The following is a 22,222-nucleotide window of genomic DNA, read 5'->3' as shown; positions in this document are numbered from 1 at the left end:
TATTACTATAGTGTGGCAGTTATTACTATAGTGTGGAAGTTATTACTATAGTGTGGTAGTTATTACTATAGTGTGGTAGCTATTACTATAGTGTGGTAGCTATTACTATAGTGTGGTAGTTATTACTCATCTGTGGCAATTATTACTGTAGTGTGGTAGTTATTACTATAATGTGGTAGTTATTACTATAATGTGGTAGTTATTACTATAGTGTGGTAGTTATTACTATAGTGTGGTAGTTATTACTATAGTGTGGTAGTTATTACTATAATGTGGTAGTTATTACTATAGTGTGGTAGTTATTACTATAGTGTGGTAGTTATTACTATAGTGTGGTAGTTATTACTATAGTGTGGTAGTTATTAATATAGTGTGGCAGTGATTACTATAGTGTGGCAGTTATTAATATAGTGTGGCAGTTATTACTATAGTGTGGTAGTTATTACTATAGTGTGGTAGTTATTACTATAGTGTGGTAGTTATTACTATAGTGTGGTAGTGATTACTCATCTGTGGCAGTTATTACTATAGTGTGGTAGTTATTACTATAGTGTGGTAGTTATTACTATAGTGTGGCAGTTATTACTAATCTGTGGTAGTTATTACTAATCTGTGGTAGTTATTACTATAATGTGGTAGTTATTACTATAGTGTGGTAGTTATTACTATAGTGTGGTAGTTATTACTATAGTGTGGTAGTTATTACTATAGTGTGGTAGTGATTACTATAGTGTGGTAGTTATTACTATAGTGTGGTAGTTATTACTATAATGTGGTAGTTATTACTATAGTGTGGTAGTTATTACTATAGTGTGGTAGTTATTACTCATCTGTGGCAGTTATTACTAATCTGTGGTAGTTATTACTATAATGGGGAAGTTATTACTATAATGGGGTAGTTATTACTTATCTGTGGTAGTTATTACTAACCAGTGGTAGTTATTACTAATCTGTGGTAGTTATTACTAATCTGTGGTAGTTATTACTAATCTGTGGTAGTTATTACTAACCAGTGGTAGTTATTACTAATCTGTGGTAGTTATTACTAACCAGTGGTAGTTATTACTAAGCAGTGGTAGTTATTACTAATCTGTCGTAGTTATTACTATAGTGTGGTAGTTATTACTATAATGTGGTAGTTAATACTATAGTGTGGTAGTTAATACTATAGTGTGGTAGTTAATACTATAGTGTGGTAGTTAATACTATAGTGTGGTAGTTAATACTATAATGTGGCAGTTTTTACTATAGTGTGGTAGTTTATCGTATAAGGTGGTAGTTATTACTAACCAGTGGTAGTTATTACTATAGTCTGATAGTTATTACTATAGTGTGGTAGTTATTACTATAATGGTGTAGTTATTACTATAGTGTGGTAGTTATTACTATAGTGTGGTAGTTATTACTATAGTGTGGTAGTTAATACTAATCTGTGGTAGTTATTACTAATCTGTGGTAGTTATTACTCATCTGTGGTAGTTATTACTATAATGTGGTAGTTATTACTATAATGTGGTAGTTATTACTAATCTGTGGTAGTTATTAATATGTGGTAGTTATTACTAATATGTGGTAGTTATTATTATAGTATCTGGTGCTATGCTGGGTTATAGGAGGTGAAGGAGCCTTGGAGTGGATTGATTCACCCCCACACCTCACATATTGACAAATCCACATGACTGGATGGCCTCAGCTTTACCGACCACCTTCCTCCTCATCATCACCATCTCTGTCTCACAAGCACCCAGTCGCACGAGCCGACTGTCTCAGAGACGGAACAAGGGAAGAGAAGGAGGAGAGGAGGATGACGAAGCATAACAAATGGAATGGAGGGAAAATCTGAGAAAGATTGAGAGAGAGAGAAAGGGAGGTGGAGTGGAGGGTGAGAGAGAACGAGTGGGAAAGGAGAAGATGAGAGCTAAAGGTAAAACAGGAGAGATAATAGCAGACAATAGAAAAAGGTATGAAAAGAAAGAAAGAGAGAAAGTAAACATTTGCAAGAAAAAGGAAAGAGAGACACAAAAGAGAGATGAAAAATATAATATTCCTCTCATTCTCTCGTGGTGGTGCTTATCATCAGCTGCATCATCATCATCATCGTCATGGTAATATAGCACCTCATTGAATGAGAGCTCATTAAGTCCTTGAGGCCACAGTCGAGCCACAGCATCCCACTCTATGTAGTTATGCAACCGAGCTGCCACATTCACTGGAAAGGATATTGCCATACTTATATATCATGAGACAGCTAAAAATACAGAGAAGGTATATTTCATGAAATACATTAAAAAAAATATTGCCTCATAAAATATTTGATTAAGTTTGGGAAAGAGTGTAGTCTTACGTCCTAGCTGGGAGACTACCAATAACACAAGATTGTCTATTATTCATATTTGAGGCAGTTCTCATTTCTATGGAAAGTATGCCGGGAAACAATATAACACCTCTGTGGACCGCCTTAGAATAAGGTAAGGAGATGGATAACATTAAAACACATTCAGACAAAAGGACATCTACTATTCCTTTCTAGTTCTACAACACCGAAACGATATAATGAATTATATTTCAATGAACTGAACGGCCCTCTCTAGTACTACAGTGTCCTATACATTCAGACAACATTTAGCAACACGACTCCTGACAAGCTGTAATGGTCCCAAGGCCCAATCCTATCCCAGCTCATTAAGAATGCATGAGCACACCGAGAGAAGGAGAGAGCAGTTAAGCTAGGCTGTCAGTCAGAGAGAGGCGAGAGGAGAGAGAGAGAGAGAGAGAGAGAGAGAGAGAGAGACAGAGACAGAGAGAGAGACAGAGAGATACAGAGAGATACAGAGACAGAGAGCGCTCAGGGGAGAACTTGTCAAATTAACTCTTGGGGCCTAGGGCGACGTAAGGGTGGAGAATTGCAGGGGAGAGGAGTGTGTGTGTGGTTTTGTGTGTGTGTGTTTTGTGAGGAGAGGGAGTTTGTGTGTTTGCATAATGTACAGTGCATTCGGGAAGTATTCAGACTCCTTCACTTTTTCATGCGGCTGTTTTTCATGTTTCGGACCAGGCCCCTTAGTTCTTAACGCTACAGAATACAATGATATTCTAGACGGTTCTGTGCTTCTAATTTTGTGGCAACAGTTAAGGGAAGGCCCTTTCCTGTTTCAGCATGACACCCGTGCACAAAGCAAAGTCCATAGAGAAATGGTTTGTAGATATCGATGTGGAAGAACTTGACTGCCCTGCACAGAGCCCTGACCTCAACCCCATCTAACACCTTTGGGATGAATTGGAACACTGACTGCAAGCCAGGCCTAATTGCCCACGTCAGTGCCCAACCTTAATAAGGCTCTTGTGGCTGAATAGAAACAAGTCCCCACAGAAATTTTATTTTTTTACATTTTTTATTTCACCTTTATTTAACCAGGTAGGCCAGTTGAGAACAAGTTCTCATTTACAACTGCGACCTGGTCAAGATAATTGTATTTATTTTTATTTTACCTTTATTTAACTAGGCAAGTCAGTCAATGAACAGTTGGTTAACTGCCTGTAAAGCAAAGCAATGCGACAAAAACAACAGAGTTACAGTCAATAACACAATAGAAAAATCTGTATACAGTGTGTGCAAATGGAGTAAGGAGGTAATGCAATAAATAGGCCAATAGAGGCGAGGTAATTACAATTCAGCAATTTACACTGTGCTATGTGCTGATGAGGTTGTGCAAGTAGAGCCCACCACTGGTGTCCCCCAGGGCTCTGTTCTAGGCCCTCTCCTATTCTCGCTATACACCAAGTCACTTGGCTCTGTCATAACCTCACATGGTCTCTCCTATCATTGCTATGCAGACGACACACAATTAATCTTCTCCTTTCCCCCTTCTGATGACCAGGTGGCGAATCGCATCTCTGCATGTCTGGCAGACATATCAGTGTGGATGACGGATCACCACCTCAAGCTGAACCTCGGCAAGACGGAGCTGCTCTTCCTCCCGGGGAAGGACTGCCCGTTCCATGATCTCGCCATCACGGTTGACAACTCCATTGTGTCCTCCTCCCAGAGCGCTAAGAACCTTGGCGTGATCCTGGACAACACCCTGTCGTTCTCAACTAACATCATGGCGGTGGCCCATTCCTGTAGGTTCATGCTCTACAACATCCGCAGAGTACGACCCTGCCTCACACAGGAAGCGGCGCAGGTCCTAATCCAGGCACTTGTCATCTCCCGTCTGGATTACTGCAACTCGCTGTTGGCTGGGCTCCCTGCCTGTGCCATTAAACCCCTACAACTCATCCAGAACGCCGCAGCCCGTCTGGTGTTCAACCTTCCCAAGTTCTCTCACGTCACCCCGCTCCTCCGCTCACTCCACTGGCTTCCAGTTGAAGCTCGCATCCGCTACAAGACCATGGTGCTTGCCTACGGAGCTGTGAGGGGAACGGCACCGCAGTACCTCCAGGCTCTGATCTAGCCCTACACCCAAACAAGGGCACTGCGTTCATCCACCTCTGGCCTGCTCGCCTCCCTACCACTGAGGAAGTACAGTTCCCGCTCAGCCCAGTCAAAACTGTTCGCTGCTCTGGCCCCCCAATGGTGGAACAAACTCCCTCACGACGCCAGGACAGCGGAGTCAATCACCACCTTCCGGAGACACCTGAAACCCCACCTCTTCAAGGAATACCTAGGATAGGATAAGTAATCCTTCTCACCCCCCCTTAAATGATTTAGATGCACTATTGTAAAGTGGCTGTTCCACTGGATGTCAGAAGGTGAATTCATCAATTTGTAAGTCGCTCTGGATAAGAGCGTCTGCTAAATGACTTAAATGTAAATGTAAATGTAGAAATACTGGTGTCATGACGTTGGCCTGGGGGTAGGTTTATGACAGTCAAATACCTCTCCCCCCCTTTTCCCTCTCTCTACCCTACTGATGTTACATTTGCAAACCCCTTGGTTAACATAGAGATTCCGGGAACATCAGAAGGTGGGGGGAAATTAACCTGTTGATGCTCTGGGGGCGCTATTTCATTTTTGGATGAAAAACGTTCCCGTTTTAAACAAGATATTTTGTCACAAAAAGATGCTCGACTATGCATATAATTGATAGCATTCGAAAGAAAACACTCTGACGTGTCCAGAACTACCAATATATTTTCTGTGCGTGCCCTAGAACGTGAGCTTCAGGCAAAACCAAGATGAGACGGCATCCAGGAAATGAGCAGGATTTTTGAGGCTCTGTTTTCCATTGTCTCCTTATATGGCTGTGAATGCGAGAGGAATGAGCCTGCCCTTTCTGTCGTTTCCCGAAGGTGTCTGCAGCATTGTGACGTATTTGTAGGCAGATCATTGGAAGATTGACCATAAGAGACCACATTTACCAGGTGTCCGCCCGGTGTCCTGCGCCGAAATTGGTGCGCAAAAGTCACCTGCCAGTATTTTTCCATGGGATACAGAGAGGAAAGCAAGCTTCCACGAACTGCATATCAATGAAGAGATATGTGAAAAAACACCTTGAGGATTGATTCCAAACAACGTTTGCCATGTTTCGGTCGATATTATGTAGTTAATCCGGAAAAAGTTTTACGTTGTAGGTGACTGAATTTTCGGTTCGTTTCGGTAGCCAGACGCAATGTAGAAAACGGAACGATTTCTCCTACACACAGACGCTTTCAGGAAAAACTGCGCATTTGGTATGTAACTGAGAGTCTCCTCATTGAAAACATCAGAAGCTCTTCAAAGGTAAATGATTTTATTTATTTGGTTATCTGGTTTTTGTGAAAATGTTGCGTGCTAAATGCTACTCAAAATGCTATGCTAGCTTTGCATACTCTTACACAAATTAGTCAATTTCTATGGTTCAAAAGCATATTTTGAAAATCTGAGATGACAGTGTTGTTAAGAAAAGGCTAAGCTTGAGAGCAGACGCATTATTTTCATTTTATTTGCGATTTTCAGAAATCGTTAACGTTGCGTTATGCTAATGAGCCTGAGGCTTTAGTCACAAACCCGGATCCGGAATGGGGAGTTTCAAGAAGTTAACTATATTCTGGTAATCCAACCAATTGAACATATGCAGTGGTACTTAATGAATATGATGTCAGTACGGTTGTCATCTGAGACATTCTCATCAATGATAAGATGACTTAAACTATACAGTGGAAAGTCTACACATCAGAGTTATCGGATTCACAATGGAATTGTTGTTCAATTTAAATGTTTGAATATGAAATTATTCGTGATGGGATGAAATGTGTTTTTAGCTTCTACAATGTGAGAATTGGGTTTTCATGAGTGAATTAGGCCCGACTCAGTGGCCCGCCCACGTGAAGAGACATAGCTTGTAAACTATGAAACACACCCCTTTTCTCACCCACTATATAAGCCCTTGACGAAAATGTAACCTCCTGTTCCGAGGATGTGAGGACGACGGTCCGATGTCAGAATGGTTCAGATAATAACTACAGAACGAAGCCCATATCAGTGTGAGCTTTGGTTGCGAATGGTATGAACTTTGAACTCTTATTCACTACAGAAGTGATACCTCCTAGCCATTGAGTTAGCAACAGCAGCTGCAAACGAGGGTTAGGAAGGAACAGACAGAGTATCCCATCTATCACACAACGATGTTACTACAACGTATCCAATTGACAACCAGAGACATTCTTCAAAGGACAAAGGACTCGGTTTGGCAACACGGCCTTCCATCTACCACCAACCTACCGAAGCGCAGCTCAGAGTAAATTTTTATTGCATTTTCCTTTTCCAAATGGGCGGTAATTTAGAATGCATAAGATACTGTATTTACGATAGCACAGCTTCACCCTTTGTCTCTCAGTCCTCCCGCTCTTTCACTCAAACCCAGCCCTTTTCTTTTGTGTAACCAGCCGTCATATCTGTTCTGCCCGCTAGGGACGTTTTCCTTTATGACGTCATTTGTAATCAAGGTATAATTCATTCTTTGTAAATGTAATTCTGTGTGATTAGTTAGGTACTTAGTAAATAAATAATTAAACCCAATTTTGTATTCCTGATTCAACTTGTTAGCCAGGGTTCGTGAAGATAACCAAGAATTTACAACTTTCAGATGAGACTGAATTAAGGTGACAATTAATATTGACTGCTTTTGATGTAAAATATGAATAGGTCTTTAAGAGTTTATTCGGAAGATAACAGCTCTATAAATATTATTTTGTGGTGCCCGACTCTCTAGTTAATTACATTTACATGATTAGCTCAATCAGGTAATATTAATTACGTAGAAATTATTTTACAGAATAGTATGTCATATCACTTAATTCGGAATAGGCAAAGACACGACACTGGTGTGCAAGAAAAACAAAAACAAATATGGGGATAAGGTAGGTAGTTGGTTGGATGGGCTATTTACACATAGGCTGTGTACAGCTGCAGCGATCTGTAAGCTGCTCTGACAGCTGACGCTTAAAGTTAGTGAGGGAGATATAAGTCTCCAACTTCAGTGATTTTTGCAATTCGTTCCAGTCATTGACAGCAGAGAACTGGAAGGAAAGGCGGCCAAAGCAGGTGTTGGCTTTGGGGATGACCAGTGAAATATACCTGCTGGAGCGCGTGCTATGGGTTGCTGCTGCTATGGTGACCAGTGAGCTGAGATAAGGCGGAGCTTTACATAGCATAGATCACCTGGAGCCAGTGGGTCTGGCGACGAATATGTAGCGAGGGCCAGCCAACGAGGGCATACAGGTCGAAGTGGTGGGTAGTATATGGGGCTTTGGTGAGAAAACAGATGGCACTGTGATAGACTGCATCCAATTTGCTGAGTAGAGTGTTGAAGAATATTTTGTAAATGACATCGCCGAAGTCAAAGATCAGTAGGATAATCTGTTTTATGAGGGTATGTTAGGCAGCGTGAGTGAATAAGGCTTTGTTGCGAAATAGAAAGCTGATTCTATATTTAACTTTGGATTGGAGATGTTTGATGTGAGCCTGGAAGGAGAGTTTACAGTCTAACCAGACACCTAGGTATTTATAGTTGTCCACATATTCTAAGTCAGAACCATCCAGAGTAGTGATGCTAGTTGGGCGGTTGGGTGCCGGCAGCGATCGGTTGAAGAGCATGCATTTAGTTTTACTAGCATTTAAGAGCAGTTGGAGGCCTGAAGGAGTTGGCCTGAAGCGTTGAAGCTCAGTTGGAGGTTTGTTAACACAGTGTCCAAAGAAGGGCCAGATGTATACAGAATGGTGTCATCTAGTAACCGAAAGTTTGCAAGTTCAAATCCCCGAGCTGACAAGGTACAAAATCTGTCATTCTGCCCCTGAACAGGCAGTTAACCCACTGTTCCTAGGCCGTCATTGAAAATAAGAATTTGTTCTTAACTGACTTGCCTTGTAAAATAAAGGTAAAATATAAAAAAATCTGCGTAGAGGTGGATCAGAGAATGCAAGAGCGACATCATTGATATATACAGAGAAAAGAGTCGACCCGAGAATTGAACCCTGTGGCACCCCCATAGAGACTGCCAGAGGTCCGGACAACAGGCCCTCCAATATGGCACACTGAACTCTATCTGAGAAGTAGTTGGTGAACCAGGCGAGGCAGTCATTAGAGAAACCAAGGCTGTTTAGTCTGCCAATAAGAGCACGGTGATTGACAGAGTCGAAAGCTCCAGCGTTCCAACATCTAGTGGAAAGCCTTCCCAGAAGAGTGAAGGTTGTTAGAGCAGCAAAGGGTGGACCAGCTCCATATTAATGCCACTGATTTTGGAATGAGATGTTTGACGAGCAGGTGTCCACATACTTGTGGTCATGTGCTGTATCTGTGTGTATTTGACTCTTGTATTGTGTCAAGGAAGTCAAAGCACGTATATACAGGTATCCACCCTAATAAGGAAACACTTTAGTAAATGAAGGATACAAAGTATATTGAAAGAGTGTGGTTCCTGAGTTAATTAAGAAATGAAGATTCCATCATGCTTAGGGCGATGTATAAAAATGCCCAGTTGCCCATTATTTTGGCTACCATGGCTAGATGAGATCTCAGTGACTTCAAAAGAGGGGTCTCAAAGGAGCATAGGAGGTTTAAAGTGTGTGTGTGTGTGTGTGTGTGTGTGTGTGTGTGTGTGTGTGTGTGTGTGTGTGTGTGTGTGTGTGTGTGTGTGTGTGTGTGTGTGTGTGTGTGTGTGTGTGTGTGTGTGTGTATATATGTGTACATGCATGTGTGTGTCATGGGTGTGTGAGTTTGTGTGTGTTCGTGTGTGTGTGTTCATTTCCTGTCATTCTCTCACCGTGCCACCTGGTTGATGACAGGAGCGAAGTTGGTGGGTCCGTAGAGCTGAACGGTGCGGAGACTCTGGAAGTACGCCTCCAACACTCCCTCGATCCCCACACAGTTAGGGTTCTCACTGCTGGAGTTCTGTAGGAACCATGGACATTATTTAAGCTAGCCCCTCTACACCAGTTGTTTGAACATGAAATCCCCCTTTTCCTTCGAAACCATGAACAAGAAAAATATTGATGAGGGCTATACATTGAAACATTTGATGAGGGCTATACATTGAAACATTTGATGAGGGCTATACATTGAAACATTTGATGAGGGCTATACATTGAAACATTTGATGAGGGCTATACATTGAAACATTTGATGAAGGCTATACATTGAAACATTTGATGAGGGCTATACATTGAAACATTTGATGAGGGCTATACATTGAAACATTTGATGAGGGCTATACATTGAAACATTTGATGAGGGCTATACATTGAAACATTTGATGAAGGCTATACATTGAAACATTTGATGAGGGCTATACATTGAAACATTTGATGAAGGCTATACATTGAAACATTTGATGAGGGTTATACATTGAAACATTTGATGAGGGCTATACATTGAAACATTTGATGAGGGCTATACATTGAAACATTTGATGAGGGCTATACATTGAAACATTTGATGAGGGCTATACATTGAAACATTTGATGAGGGCTATACATTGAAACATTTGATGAGGGCTATACATTGAAACATTTGAGTCTTTTGATAATAAAAAAGAAGTCTTCATGAAGTCAACGTCCATTGTGACGACGTATGCTTCTGATGATGCACGTTCATTCCATAATGATGTTATGTATGAAATATATGAGTGTCTGTGCTCTTTTGCCTCATGCCTGGACTGATCGGTAATGGGAGAACTCATGTCATTAGGCATAACACAGGACTGATCGGTAATGGGAGAACTCATGTCAGTAGTCATAACACAGGGCTGATCGGTAATGGGAGAACTCATGTCAGTAGGCATAACACAGGGCTGATCGGTAATGGGAGAACTCATGTCAGTAGTCATAACACAGGGCTGATCGGTAATGGGAGAACTCATGTCAGTAGGCACAACACAGGGCTGATCGGTAATGGGAGAACTCATGTCAGTAGGCATAACACAGGACTGATCGGTAATGGGAGAACTCATGTCAGTAGGCATAACACAGGGCTGATCGGTAATGGGAGAACTCATGTCAGTAGGCATAACACAGGACTGATCGGTAATGGGAGAACTCATGTCAGTAGGCATAACACAGGACTGATCGGTAATGGGAGAACTCATGTCAGTAGGCATAACACAGGGCTGATCGGTAATGGGAGAACTCATGTCAGTAGGCATAACACAGGGCTGATCGGTAATGGGAGAACTCATGTCAGTAGGCATAACACAGGGCTGATCGGTAATGGGAGAACTCATGTCATTAGGCACAACACAGGGCTGATCGGTAATGGGAGAACTCATGTCAGTAGGCATAACACAGGGCTGATCGGTAATGGGAGAACTCATGTCAGTAGGCACAACACAGGGCTGATCGGTAATGGGAGAACTCATGTCAGTAGGCATAACACAGGGCTGATCGGTAATGGGAGAACTCATGTCAGTAGGCATAACACAGGGCTGATCGGTAATGGGAGAACTCATGTCAGTAGGCACAACACAGGGCTGATCGGTAATGAAAGAATTTAAGTTGGCTGAATATTTTCTTTAGACAATGTGAAAAAGACAAATGGGTAAATCAATCAAGACATAAGGACAATCCAGCAAACAATATGTCTGTTCCCAAAAATGAATTTATCGTCACATAATAATACAAAGTTAAATCGCCAAAAGTCATTCAGCCAACATAAAAGACAGTCTGCTTTAAGCCCTGTCCAGCCAGGATAAAGAGTGTTCTACAGCCTATATCTTCATTAAGTTCATCTGTCAGAGACGAAACAACAGCCATCTGATCTTTCTCATTCTCTTTGAAAAGAAAACTAATTAAAAGGAAGAAATAAACATGCTAAAAGAAGTGAAAATGAATGCCTGCCGAAGACACACTTTTTGGTGTCCGCAACTGTGGCTGGTAAAACAAGTTGTATAACTAGCCACGAGGGACACTGGCACATTGTTGTGAAACGACTATTATGGGACAGACTCCATGGGACAGAAAGTATAGTAGTAGTATAGTTAGGATTCTACATTTTACAGACGTCCAGCTCGAACTTAGTTTATTCAGACCCCTTCGCTTTTTCCACATTTTGTTACATTACAGCCTTATTCTAAAATTGACTAAATAACAACAATGAATGTTGTGACATGACTATTATTGACCTTATGGGACAGACTCCATGGCACAGATAGTATTGTAGTAGTATAGTTAGGATTCTACATTTTACAGATGTCCAGCTCAAACTTCGTTTTTTTTGCACAATGAGAATTGGGTGAGTCAAATGACTTGTATCACACATCTGCAGCAACCATTGCTTGTACAGGCTTCATAACATTGTCATAACACTTCATTAACCTCTCAACCAGACATACCGCAACATACACAAGTGCTGAACTAAACGTTGTAAGCCTGTCATCAAGATCAAAGGGCAAAGTACTTTGAAAACATTGCTACCTATCGAGGGCAATTTAAAAGGACAAGAAAAATAAGTCATTTATTGTCCATTTTCCTTACAGTACACTGTATTACTTTCAACCTTTGTATAATTTCCTTCCTGTCAAGGAGATTTCTTTAAGGTGAATTCCTCCAGCTTTGGGAAGAAAATAAAAATAGCTGAAAATGAGGCTGCTTTTGTTTTTTTTACTCTTCTTTGTTCAACAATTCCTCCTCTTTTTCCTCTGTCCAGGGAGATAATAGACGTCTAGAATCTGAGAAGTGGTTTTTTTGTGCTTAGTGTTTACTCTTTGTTGTTCTTTCTTCATCGTTTCAGGATGCTAAGCTAAGCGCTACGTCCTCCAAAGTCTATTCCAGTCTCCGCGTCTGTCTGGTCCCCCGTTTGGTTCGCACTTTTCTGCTACAAACAGATGGATTTTTTTCTTCTTTCCGAGCCACTTTCTGACTCAATGTTTTCTTCCTCTACCCTTGTTCAAACACTTCACAGAACTACTTGAGGCCGACGCTAGTGCATGGGCTTACACAACGGTGCTGCAATTTGTATTTTGTGTTGACATATTTATAGGCTTTCGTGTTCTTCGTGACACTATTACCCCATGTAAAGGTAATGTGTTCACGGTATAATTCATGTGGGCTGTACAGATGGATAGAGTCAATGTCAGACTGCACAGAAAATCCCAAGAAACTAAGGAAACTCAGTACTGAATCAAGACAATACTGATCTTTTGCCTTCTGACGATGTATGTTAATTATACAATGATGTTATGTAGTATAGAAGTATGATTGCCTCATGTCAGTAGGCAAAACACAGGTAGGTATTTCACAGGTAACTGTATTTTCATTGCTAAAAAAATGTAATAGATTTGGCTTGGAGCTTCAGTCAGCCTTGGATACAAATTGATATAGAGGATGTACAGAAAGATGGCCTTCACACTTTTATTGAACTAGGCAAGTCAGTTAAGAACAAATTCTTATTTACAATGACGGCCTACCAAAAGGCAAAAGTCCTCCTGCGGGTACAAGGGCTGGGATTAAAAATACAAATAAATTAAAGAAAAATATAGGACAAAACATCACACTACATAAAGTGAGACCTTTTTGCTGAAATATCACATTTACATAAGTATTCAGACCTTTTAATCAGTATTGTTAAAGCACCTATGTTAGCGATTACAGCCTTGACTCTTCTTGGGTATGACACTACAAGCTTGGCACACCTGTATTTGGGAAGTTTCTCCCATTCTTTTCTGCAGATCCTCTCAAGCTCTGTCAGGTTGGATGGGGAGAGTCGCTGCACAGTTATTTTCAGGTCTCTCCAGAGATGTTCGATCGGGGTTCAAGTCCGGGCTCTGGCTGGGTCACTCAAGGCCATTCAGAGACTTGTCCCGAAGCCACTCCTGCGTTGTCTTGGCTGTGTGCTTAGGGTCACTGTCCTGTTGGAAGATGAACCTTTGCCCCCAGTCTGAGGTCTTGAGTGATCTGGAGCAGCAAGCGGGCTGTCATTTGCCTTTGACTGAGGAGTGGATTCCGTCTGGCCACTCTACCATAGAGGCCTGATTGGTGGAGGGTTGCAGAGATGGTTATCCTTCTGGAAGGTTCTCCCATCTCCACAGAGGAACTCTGGAGCTCTGTCAGAGTGACCATCAGGTTCTTGGTCACCTCCCTGACCAAGGCCCTTCTCTCGCAATTGCTCAGTTTGGCTGGGTGGCCAGCTCTAGGAAGAGTCTTGGTGGTTAAAAACCTCTTCAATTTAAGAATGATGGAGGCCACTGTGTTCTTGGGGATCTTCAATGCTGCAGACATTTTTTGGTACCCTTTCCCATAATTGTGCCTCAACACAATCCTGTCTTGGAGTTCTACGGACAATTCCATCAACTTCATGGCATGGTTTTTGCTCTGACATGCACTGTCAACTGTGGGACTTTATATAGACAGGTTTGTGCCTTTCCAAATCATCTCCAATCAATTAAATGTACCACAAGTGGACTCCAATCAAGTTGTAGAAACATCTCAAGGATGATCAGTGGAAACAGGATGCACCTGAGCTCAATTTCGAGGTCTCATAGCAAAGGGTCTGAATACTTATGTAAATATGTTTTTTAATTTGAATACATTTGCAAAAATGTCTAAAAACCTGCATGCAGTATTGTGGGTAGATTGATGAGAATTGTTTTTATTGAATCAATGTTATAAGATAAGGCTGTAATGTAACAAAATGAGGAAAAAGGGGAAGAGGAAGAGGGGCCTGAATAGTTTCCGAATGCACTGTATAATGTTCACTATTTTAGTTTCTTCGTTTGATATGAACTCTTACCCGTAAATGGAAGTGTATGAATAAAGAAAGCAAAGCAACGTCACATAATAGTGAATAGTGGAAAAGCGTGAGAGCAAAAAAACATATTACAGGACGGACGTTGATGTCAAACACTATTAATATAGTTCCAAGAACTCTTCTGTGGATCAGTAAGACTGTAGGAAGAACTACCAGCACCTCTTTGCAATAAATGAAACCGTTCCTGATCATTCCCCACTCTGGTAGAGAAGTAGTACCATTCTCTCTAGCCCTGCCTCTTTCTCTCACCAGGGGGAAGGCATGGGAGATCTTGCCGTCCGGTGGCAGCTTGGCTCCGAAGCCGTAGGCGGGGAACATCTTGTCACTGTCGTAGTCCTGGATGATCTCCCCCACAGCCTTCAGGGCCATAGCGTAGGCATTCATCTGGTAGGGACTCATGTAGTGCAGAGAGGTGGGCTGGGATGGGTTACCTGGAACACAGCAACACATACATTATTTATTTATTTCAACCCATTTTCACAAATAGCAGCTGATTAGCTAATTAGAGAAAGGTTAGCCATTTGATGGCAAAAATATATGTCCAAGACAAGAAAGCTTACCAGCAGCCAGCAGCACTGGTACTCATGGGGGCTGTGTGTCACACCCTGACCTTAGATATCTCTGTTTTCTATATATTTTGGTTAGGTCAGGGTGTGACATGGGTGGGTACTCTAGGTTTTTGTATGTCTAGGGTTTTTGTATTTTGTATGTCTAGGGTTTTTGTATGTCTAGGGGTTTTGTATGTCTATGTTTAGTTACCTGTCAGCACTAGTTTGTATAGCTTCACGTTTCGTTTGGTTGTTTTTTGTTCATTCATTAGAAAGAGAATGTATGCATACCCCGCTGCGCGGATCCTGGTCCGATCCTTATGACGAGCGTGACACTATGTCAGATACTCGAGGGAGTGTAATTAGCTCAATATTAGAGGTTGAGAAATAATAATTAATAGAAAGAATAATTATTAGAAAGAAAATATTCTCCTCTTTAAATTGTAAATACTGTATGTAATTCAAAATTGGTTTATTCTGTTGTTCCTAGCGATATTCATGAATATACTGTACCATGCAGTATACCATGTTAAATAACCCTGCTTTAGATGACAGGTTAGCATAATATTATTTCATAAGGATTTTAGGGAAACGTTAGTCCTTCAGTGGCCTAAAAGAGATGCTAATAAACAACAAACTGTATCAGTAATTTGGCTACACTTACCATTAGACGCTGTGAAATCGATGGCCACTGTGAAGTTGAGTTGCGTCCTGGTGAGACAATGATTAATTACGATGAATAACAAACTTTACCAGGCAAAAACATAATAAAGTCTAGAAAGGATATTGTTTGTTCAAACAACGCAAAACAATTTCAGACATGCACGCTAGACTGAGCAAGCCATCAACATCAGCCTCTAACGTTAATGGAACATCACTAAGATTGGACTCTAATGTTTATGCAAAGTTATTAAGAGTGGACTCTAACATTAATACAAAGTTATTGAGAGTGGCCTCTAACATTAATGCAAAGTTATTAAGAGTGGGCTCTAACATTAATGCAAAGTTATTAAGAGTGGACTCTAACATTAATACAAAGTTATTGAGAGTGGCCTCTAACATTAATGCAAAGTTATTAAGAGTGGGCTCTAACATTAATGCAAAGTTATTGAGAGTGAGCTCACCCTCCCCGGATGAAGTCCACAAACGTGTATTCTGACTCCACTTTGAAGGACAGCAGAGTCACCTTCAGAGGATAGAGAGATGGGAGAGAGAGAGAGAGAGAGAGGGAGGGAGGGAGGGAGGGAGGGAGGGAGGGAGGGAGGGAGGGAGGGAGGGCAGAGAGAAACAGGGTGATAGAGAGGGAGAGAAAGAGGGGAGAAATAGATGGCAAAGCAAAACCTTTACTGTATATGACACATCACATTGGCAATGAATCCTATCAATAAAACAATGAATCCTATCGATAAAAATATGAATCCTATCTATAAAACACCGACAGGTGGAGATGGGAAATCTCAAACGATACTCACTGTCCCTGAATTGACGTATTTCTTCTTCTTGCCTTTCTTTTTATGGTTTAGAACCTGAACAAAAACGTGTAGGGAAGGGAAAATTATATATTGGGGCGGCAAGGTAGCCGTGGTTAGAGCGTTGGACTAATAACAGGAAGGTTGCAAGTTCAAACCCCCGAGCTGACAAGGTGCAAATCTGTCGTTCTGCCCCCTGATCAGGCAGTTAACCCAATGTTCCTAGGCCGTCATTGAAAGTAAGAATTTGTTCTTAACTGACTTGCCTAGTTAAATAAAGGTAAAATAAAATAAACAAATAAAACAGATTGATACAGATGTCTTAGAAAAGAGGACTGTTTGATTTCACCATATCGTTCAGAGTATGTACTGTAGGTGTGGTAAGGAAAGAAATTGGACTGAATCTAACATTTTATATTATAAGAGATGAAAAATAACTATTTTTATAGCGGGGATATTTGAGTGTAGTCGTAAAATTCGGAAATTGGGCAACTTGAATGGGAAAATCGCATAAATGCTTCACTGCTCATCTCATTATTAAAGATACAATATGACAAACAGTTGTAATGTAGGAAGCTGAGGATGTGTCCTTTCAGCTGCAATATGTAACTTTTTGGGCCCAACCAAATTCACATAGAAATGTGAGTTATAGATGTGAGTTATTGGGTTTTGCGTCTTTTACTTTTACGCACAAGCTTCAAACAGCTGAAAATATAATATTTTTGGTTATGGAAAATGGAAAATATGGAAAATATATTAGATGACTCTCTAAAATATACCTGCTTTTTTTGTCACATAAACTGAAATTAGGCAAACTATTCACATTTTTTGAGACCAGGAAATGGTGGAGCAATTTCTGCATAGTGCACCTTTAAACAGTACAGTCAGTTGAAAATGTCCTACATAGAGAGACATAATATAAACCTTTTAATAAATGCCCCCCCTTTTCTCCCCTGTTTCATGGTATCCAATTGTTTAGTAGCTACTATCTTGTCTCATCACTACAACTCCCATATGGGCTCGGGAGAGACGAAGGTTGAAAGTCATGCGTCCTCCGATACACAACCCAACCAAGCCGCACTGCTTCTTAACACAGCGCGCATCCAACCCGGAAGCCAGCCACACCAATGTGTCGGAGGAAACACCGTGCACCTGGCAACCTTGGTTAGCGCACACTGCGCCCAGCCTGCCACAGGAGTCGCTGGTGCACGATGAGACAAGGATTTCCCTACCGGCCAAACCCTCTCTAACCCGGACGATGCTAGGCCAATTGTGCGTCGCCCCACGGACCTCCCGGTTGCGGCCGGTTACGACAGAGCCTGGGCGCAAACCCAGAGTCTCTGGTGGCACAGCTGGCGCAGCAGGACAGCGTCCTTCACCACTGCGCCACCCGGGAGGCCAAAATACATTTTTTTTAAATGTATTTTTCAGTTTATATCTTGTGCTCACTAGGATACATGCTTAAGTGTTGAAGGCTGTAAGTGTTCCCTGTTCTTTTCTTTTTTTTTACCTCATAGACGTTGAACTGGCTCTGGCCTCTGGAGAATTCTCTGTAGCTGGTGGTGAACTCGCCAATGAAGTCATGACTGTGGGAATAGTTGCGAGAGTAACACCTGCAGCATCTGAAAGAGTACCATACTGAAGGAAACACCAACCCCGGCCCCTCATCTTCATCTAAATAGCATCACCTAAAGCCAAATAGGACATGCCTGCTTTCAATAGACATGTCCTATTTAGAGAGGAAGCCCCATCAGTCGCCACCATCAGTGAAGAAGGAAGGGAAAGAGGACAGAGAGATGGAGGGAGGGAGGCAGTCTACACTCATATTCCAAAAGGGGACAGAGATGGAGGAAGGAGGTCAACACTCATATTCCACTCATAAAGAAGAGGACAGAGAGGAAGGGAGAGAGGGAAGGAGATATGGAGGGAGGGAGGAGGTCAACACTCATATTCCCTTTCATAAAGAAGGGGACAGAGAGATGGAGTGTGGGGGAGAGAGGGAGGGAGAGATGGAGGGAGATGAAGAGAGATGGATGGAGATGAAGGTAGGGAGAGATGGAGGGAGGTCAACACTCATATTCCCTTTCATAAAGAAGGGGACAGAGAGATGGAGTGTGGGGGAGAGAGGGAGGGAGAGATGGAGGGAGATGAAGAGAGATGGATGGAGATGAAGGTAGGGAGAGATGGAGGGAGATGAAGAGAGATGGATGGAGATGAAGGTAGGGAGAGATGGAGGGAGATGAAGAGAGATGGATGGAGATGAAGAGAGATGGATGGAGATGAAGGTAGGGAGAGATGGAGGGAGATGAAGAGAGATGGATGGAGATGAAGAGAGATGGATGGAGATGAAGGTAGGGAGAGATGGAGGGAGATGAAGAGAGATGGATGGAGATGAAGGTAGGGAGAGATGGAGGGAGATGAAGAGAGATGGATGGAGATGAAGGTAGGGAGAGATGGAGGGAGGTCAACACTCACATTTCCCCCATAAAAAAGGAACAGAGAAATGGAGGGAGAGGGATGGAGGGAGGGAGAGAGGAAGAGAGGGATGGAGGGAGGGAGAGAGGAAGAGAGAGATGAAGGGAGGGAGAGAGGAAGAGAGAGATGAAGGGAGGGAGAGAGGAAGAGAGAGATGAAGGGAGGGAGAGAGGAAGAGAGAGATGAAGGGAGGGAGAGAGGAAGAGAGGGATGGAGGGAGGGAGAGAGGAAGAGAGAGATGAAGGGAGGGAGAGAGGAAGAGAGGGATGGAGGGAGGGAGAGAGGAAGAGAGAGATGAAGGGAGGGAGAGAGGAAAAGAGATATGGAGGGAGGTCAACACTCATATTCCCTCCATAAAGAAGGAACAGAGAAATGGAGGGAGAGGGATGGAGGGAGGGAGAGAGGAAGAGAGAGATGAAGGGAGCGAGAGAGGAAAAGAGATATGGAGGGAGGTCAACACTCATATTCCCTCCATAAAGACGGGGACAGAGATGGAGGGAGGGAGAGAGAGTGATATGTACACTCTCCATTCTGATATCACATCTGACTTTTTAAAGTTCCAGTCAGCGATTTGTGGTTGTGTATGCTAACCCTAAACCGGAACCTTATGAGATAGAGTCCCCCATTTTGAGATTCCCCTCCAGAGAAAGGACGAGGGATGACATTTGAGGGAGATTTGGAGCGTCTGATGGTAAATGAAATGGATGAACGATGAAACGAGAGGGGGTGGAAGAGAATAGAGAGAGAGAGAGAGAGAGAGAGAGAGAGAGAGAGAGGGAGAGAGAGAGAGAGAGAGAGAGAGAGAGAGAGAGAGAGAGAGAGGGAGGGAGAGGGAGGGTAGAGAAAGAGAGACAGAGAGAAAATTACCTTCCATTTCGGTCCCAATCATACACATCCACCTTGACCGTCCTGGAGAGAGGGAAGATAAGAGAGAAAGATGAGAATCACAGAGAGGTGTGTGTGTGCGTGTGTGTGTCTGTGTGTGTTCCAAGTCAGTGATATATGAGGCATACAGTAGTTCACCCACCAACTACGAAGAATTGTTCAAACATTATTCTCAAATGGTCACACAGATGCATTTTCACTCACCTTAAAGGATTTTACCCAGTCAAACGTATTATGTAAATAGACAACAATATACTGTTTATTGAATTAATTAACAATATAATATGTTTAATTTGTGTGAATCACAATTCACAAGTATATCAAAAGCTGTATCCACTAGCAATACATTCCAAAGTAATAGTGTGTGTTTTTGTGCGAATGTGTTTGTGTGTGTTTGATAAACTAAACTGTCAGGATTTGGCCAGGGTTGTTCCGGGTTTTGGTCACTAGATGCCCCCATTGTGCTTTTTGACCTTATGTTTTTTCCCTTGTTCCCCATTATTATTTGCACCTGTGCCTCGTTTCCCCTGATTGTATTTAAACCCTTAGTTTCCCTCAGTTCTGTGCTCTGTGTTTGTATGTTAGCACCCAGCCCTAGTGTTCTGTGTATTCTTGTCGTTTCCGGTGGATGCTCTTGTGGAATTCTGTTTTTGTTTTCGAGTATCTCTTGAGGCTTTTTTGTGCTATTCCTACCACCTTTTGGATTTGCCATTTTTTGTATTGAAGGACTACTCCTTTTTACTTTATTAAATACACCGTCTTAAGTACTGCTGTGTCTGCCTCATCTTCTGGGTTCTGCTGACTATTCGTGGCTCAGTTGGTTAAGTGACTGTTTCTCACTCCGTAGACCCAGGTTTGTAACCGGGTCCTGACACTAAACATCGTAGAACCTCCATGTTGGTCCCAATAACACCAGTGCTGGCCTCTGAGACAATATGGCCGACTGCTGGCATTATTCTGACCACCACAGAGCATTATGGGTACTGTGGTACATCATGCTACAGCAACATTCCAAAATCATCAGTATTGAGGACAGACAGGACTTAGTCCCATAGTCTTGCCAATGGCTCAGCTAGCAAGGTGCTGGCAACATCAGAGTTTGATTCTGGCATGGACCATACTGGAGAATATACTGCTGTAGCCTATTCTCATTTTTACATTGCTTGTTTTTGTGTCCTTTACCAGCGCTTTGAGATTCTCTCTGTAATGGAAAGCACAATGAAATAAATAAATATTTATAATTTATTAGGTTGCTTTGGATGAAAGCTTCTGCTGAAATTCTCCAAAATAGCTAATGTGGTCATCTCTTTGCCTTGGGGGCTAAGTGACTTTTGACCTATGCTGTTGGCTGTCTGTGTGTCACTCACCTATCATAGTCTCCGTTACAGAGTGCTCGTACAGGGATGGTGAAGGGCTGCCAAACAGGGTTCAGAGTATTCTTTATTACCTCTGTCTTATGGCAGATGGTGAACCTACAGTACACAGCAAACACAAGGAGCTCTGACTACAGATACGGTACAGGGATGGAAAGGTATTAACCACAAATACCAAAAAATATGGTGAACCAACAGAAATAGAATGACTTATAAGGGTACAGTCGAATGGCCGTGGTCTGAGGGGCTTCCCCCCCGCTTCTAGTAATTATATTTGTATGGACCCGAAGAAATTCCTGATGCCAGTGATGGCAAACGAGAGGCTCATTTTAACATCTATGAAGTGGGTACAGAGCAAAGCATAGCGCTATCAAGCACAAACACCAAGGAAATGAAAGTGTTGTTTTCTCCAAAATCAACATTTTGACAGATGTGATACATAACAGACAATGTGGGAAGTTAACTCATCCTGATACACACGCATGCCCACCACACAGACATAAACACACACACTCACGTTCCGTCTTCATTGCTGCGGTAGAAGACCAGGAAGGGATCTGACTTGCCGAAGAAGTCTTTTTTGTCCAGCTTGTTGGCACACAACTGCATAGTGGCAATGTCCTGAAAGGAAAGACAAGTCTCAGACAAACATTAAACCAAGGTGGTGGTATTAATCGGAAAAGTATTCAGACGCCTTGACTTTTCCCACAATGTTACGTTACTGCCTTATTCTAAAAATGGATTACCCGCCTCAATGTACACACAATACCCCATAATGACAAAGTAAAAACGGGTTTCTAGATTTGTTTGCAAATTTAAAAATATATATAAAATAGTGAAATATAAAAATGTACATAAGTATTCAGACCCTTTACTCAGTACTTTGTTGAAGAACCGTTGTCAGCGATTACGGCCTCGAGTCTTCTTCGGTATGACGCTTCAAGCGTTTCTCCCATTTTTTCTGCAGATCATCTAAACCTCGGTCAGGTTGGAAGAGGAGCGTCGCTGCACAGCTATTTTCAGGTCTCTCCAGAGATGTTAGATCGGGTTCAAGTCTGGGCTGTGGTTGGGCCACCCAAGGACATTCAGAGACTTGTCCCAAAGCCACTCCTGAGTTGTCTTGGCTGTGTGCTTAGGGTCACTGTCCTGTTGGAAGGTGAACCTTCGCCCCAGTTTGATGTCCTGAGCACTCTGGAGCAGGTTTCATCAAGGATCTCTCTGTACTTTGCTCCATTTATATTCCTCTCGATCCTGAC

General features: G+C 42.2%; 1 protein-coding gene across 2 annotated transcripts in view; it reads right to left on the bottom strand.

The window, feature by feature from the left end:
- Positions 1-22,222, bottom strand: part of LOC135541410 (copine-9-like) — a 143,164-nt gene that overhangs the window by 15,459 nt on the left and 105,483 nt on the right. For both annotated transcript variants that reach the window (XM_064967639.1, XM_064967638.1), the window contains 9 exons: positions 21,484-21,587; positions 20,961-21,065; positions 19,576-19,617; positions 17,744-17,819; positions 16,237-16,290; positions 15,889-15,950; positions 15,429-15,475; positions 14,466-14,647; positions 9,241-9,368 (listed from right to left, as the gene is read on the bottom strand). In XM_064967639.1, the coding sequence (XP_064823711.1) occupies positions 9,241-9,368; positions 14,466-14,647; positions 15,429-15,475; positions 15,889-15,950; positions 16,237-16,290; positions 17,744-17,819; positions 19,576-19,617; positions 20,961-21,065; positions 21,484-21,587 (800 nt within the window). The remainder of the gene's footprint in view (positions 1-9,240; positions 9,369-14,465; positions 14,648-15,428; positions 15,476-15,888; positions 15,951-16,236; positions 16,291-17,743; positions 17,820-19,575; positions 19,618-20,960; positions 21,066-21,483; positions 21,588-22,222) is intronic.

Source organism: Oncorhynchus masou, chromosome 6 (assembly GCF_036934945.1).
Source record: "Oncorhynchus masou masou isolate Uvic2021 chromosome 6, UVic_Omas_1.1, whole genome shotgun sequence".
NCBI lineage: Eukaryota > Metazoa > Chordata > Actinopteri > Salmoniformes > Salmonidae > Oncorhynchus > Oncorhynchus masou.
This window is presented reverse-complemented; position numbering and strand designations above follow the sequence as displayed.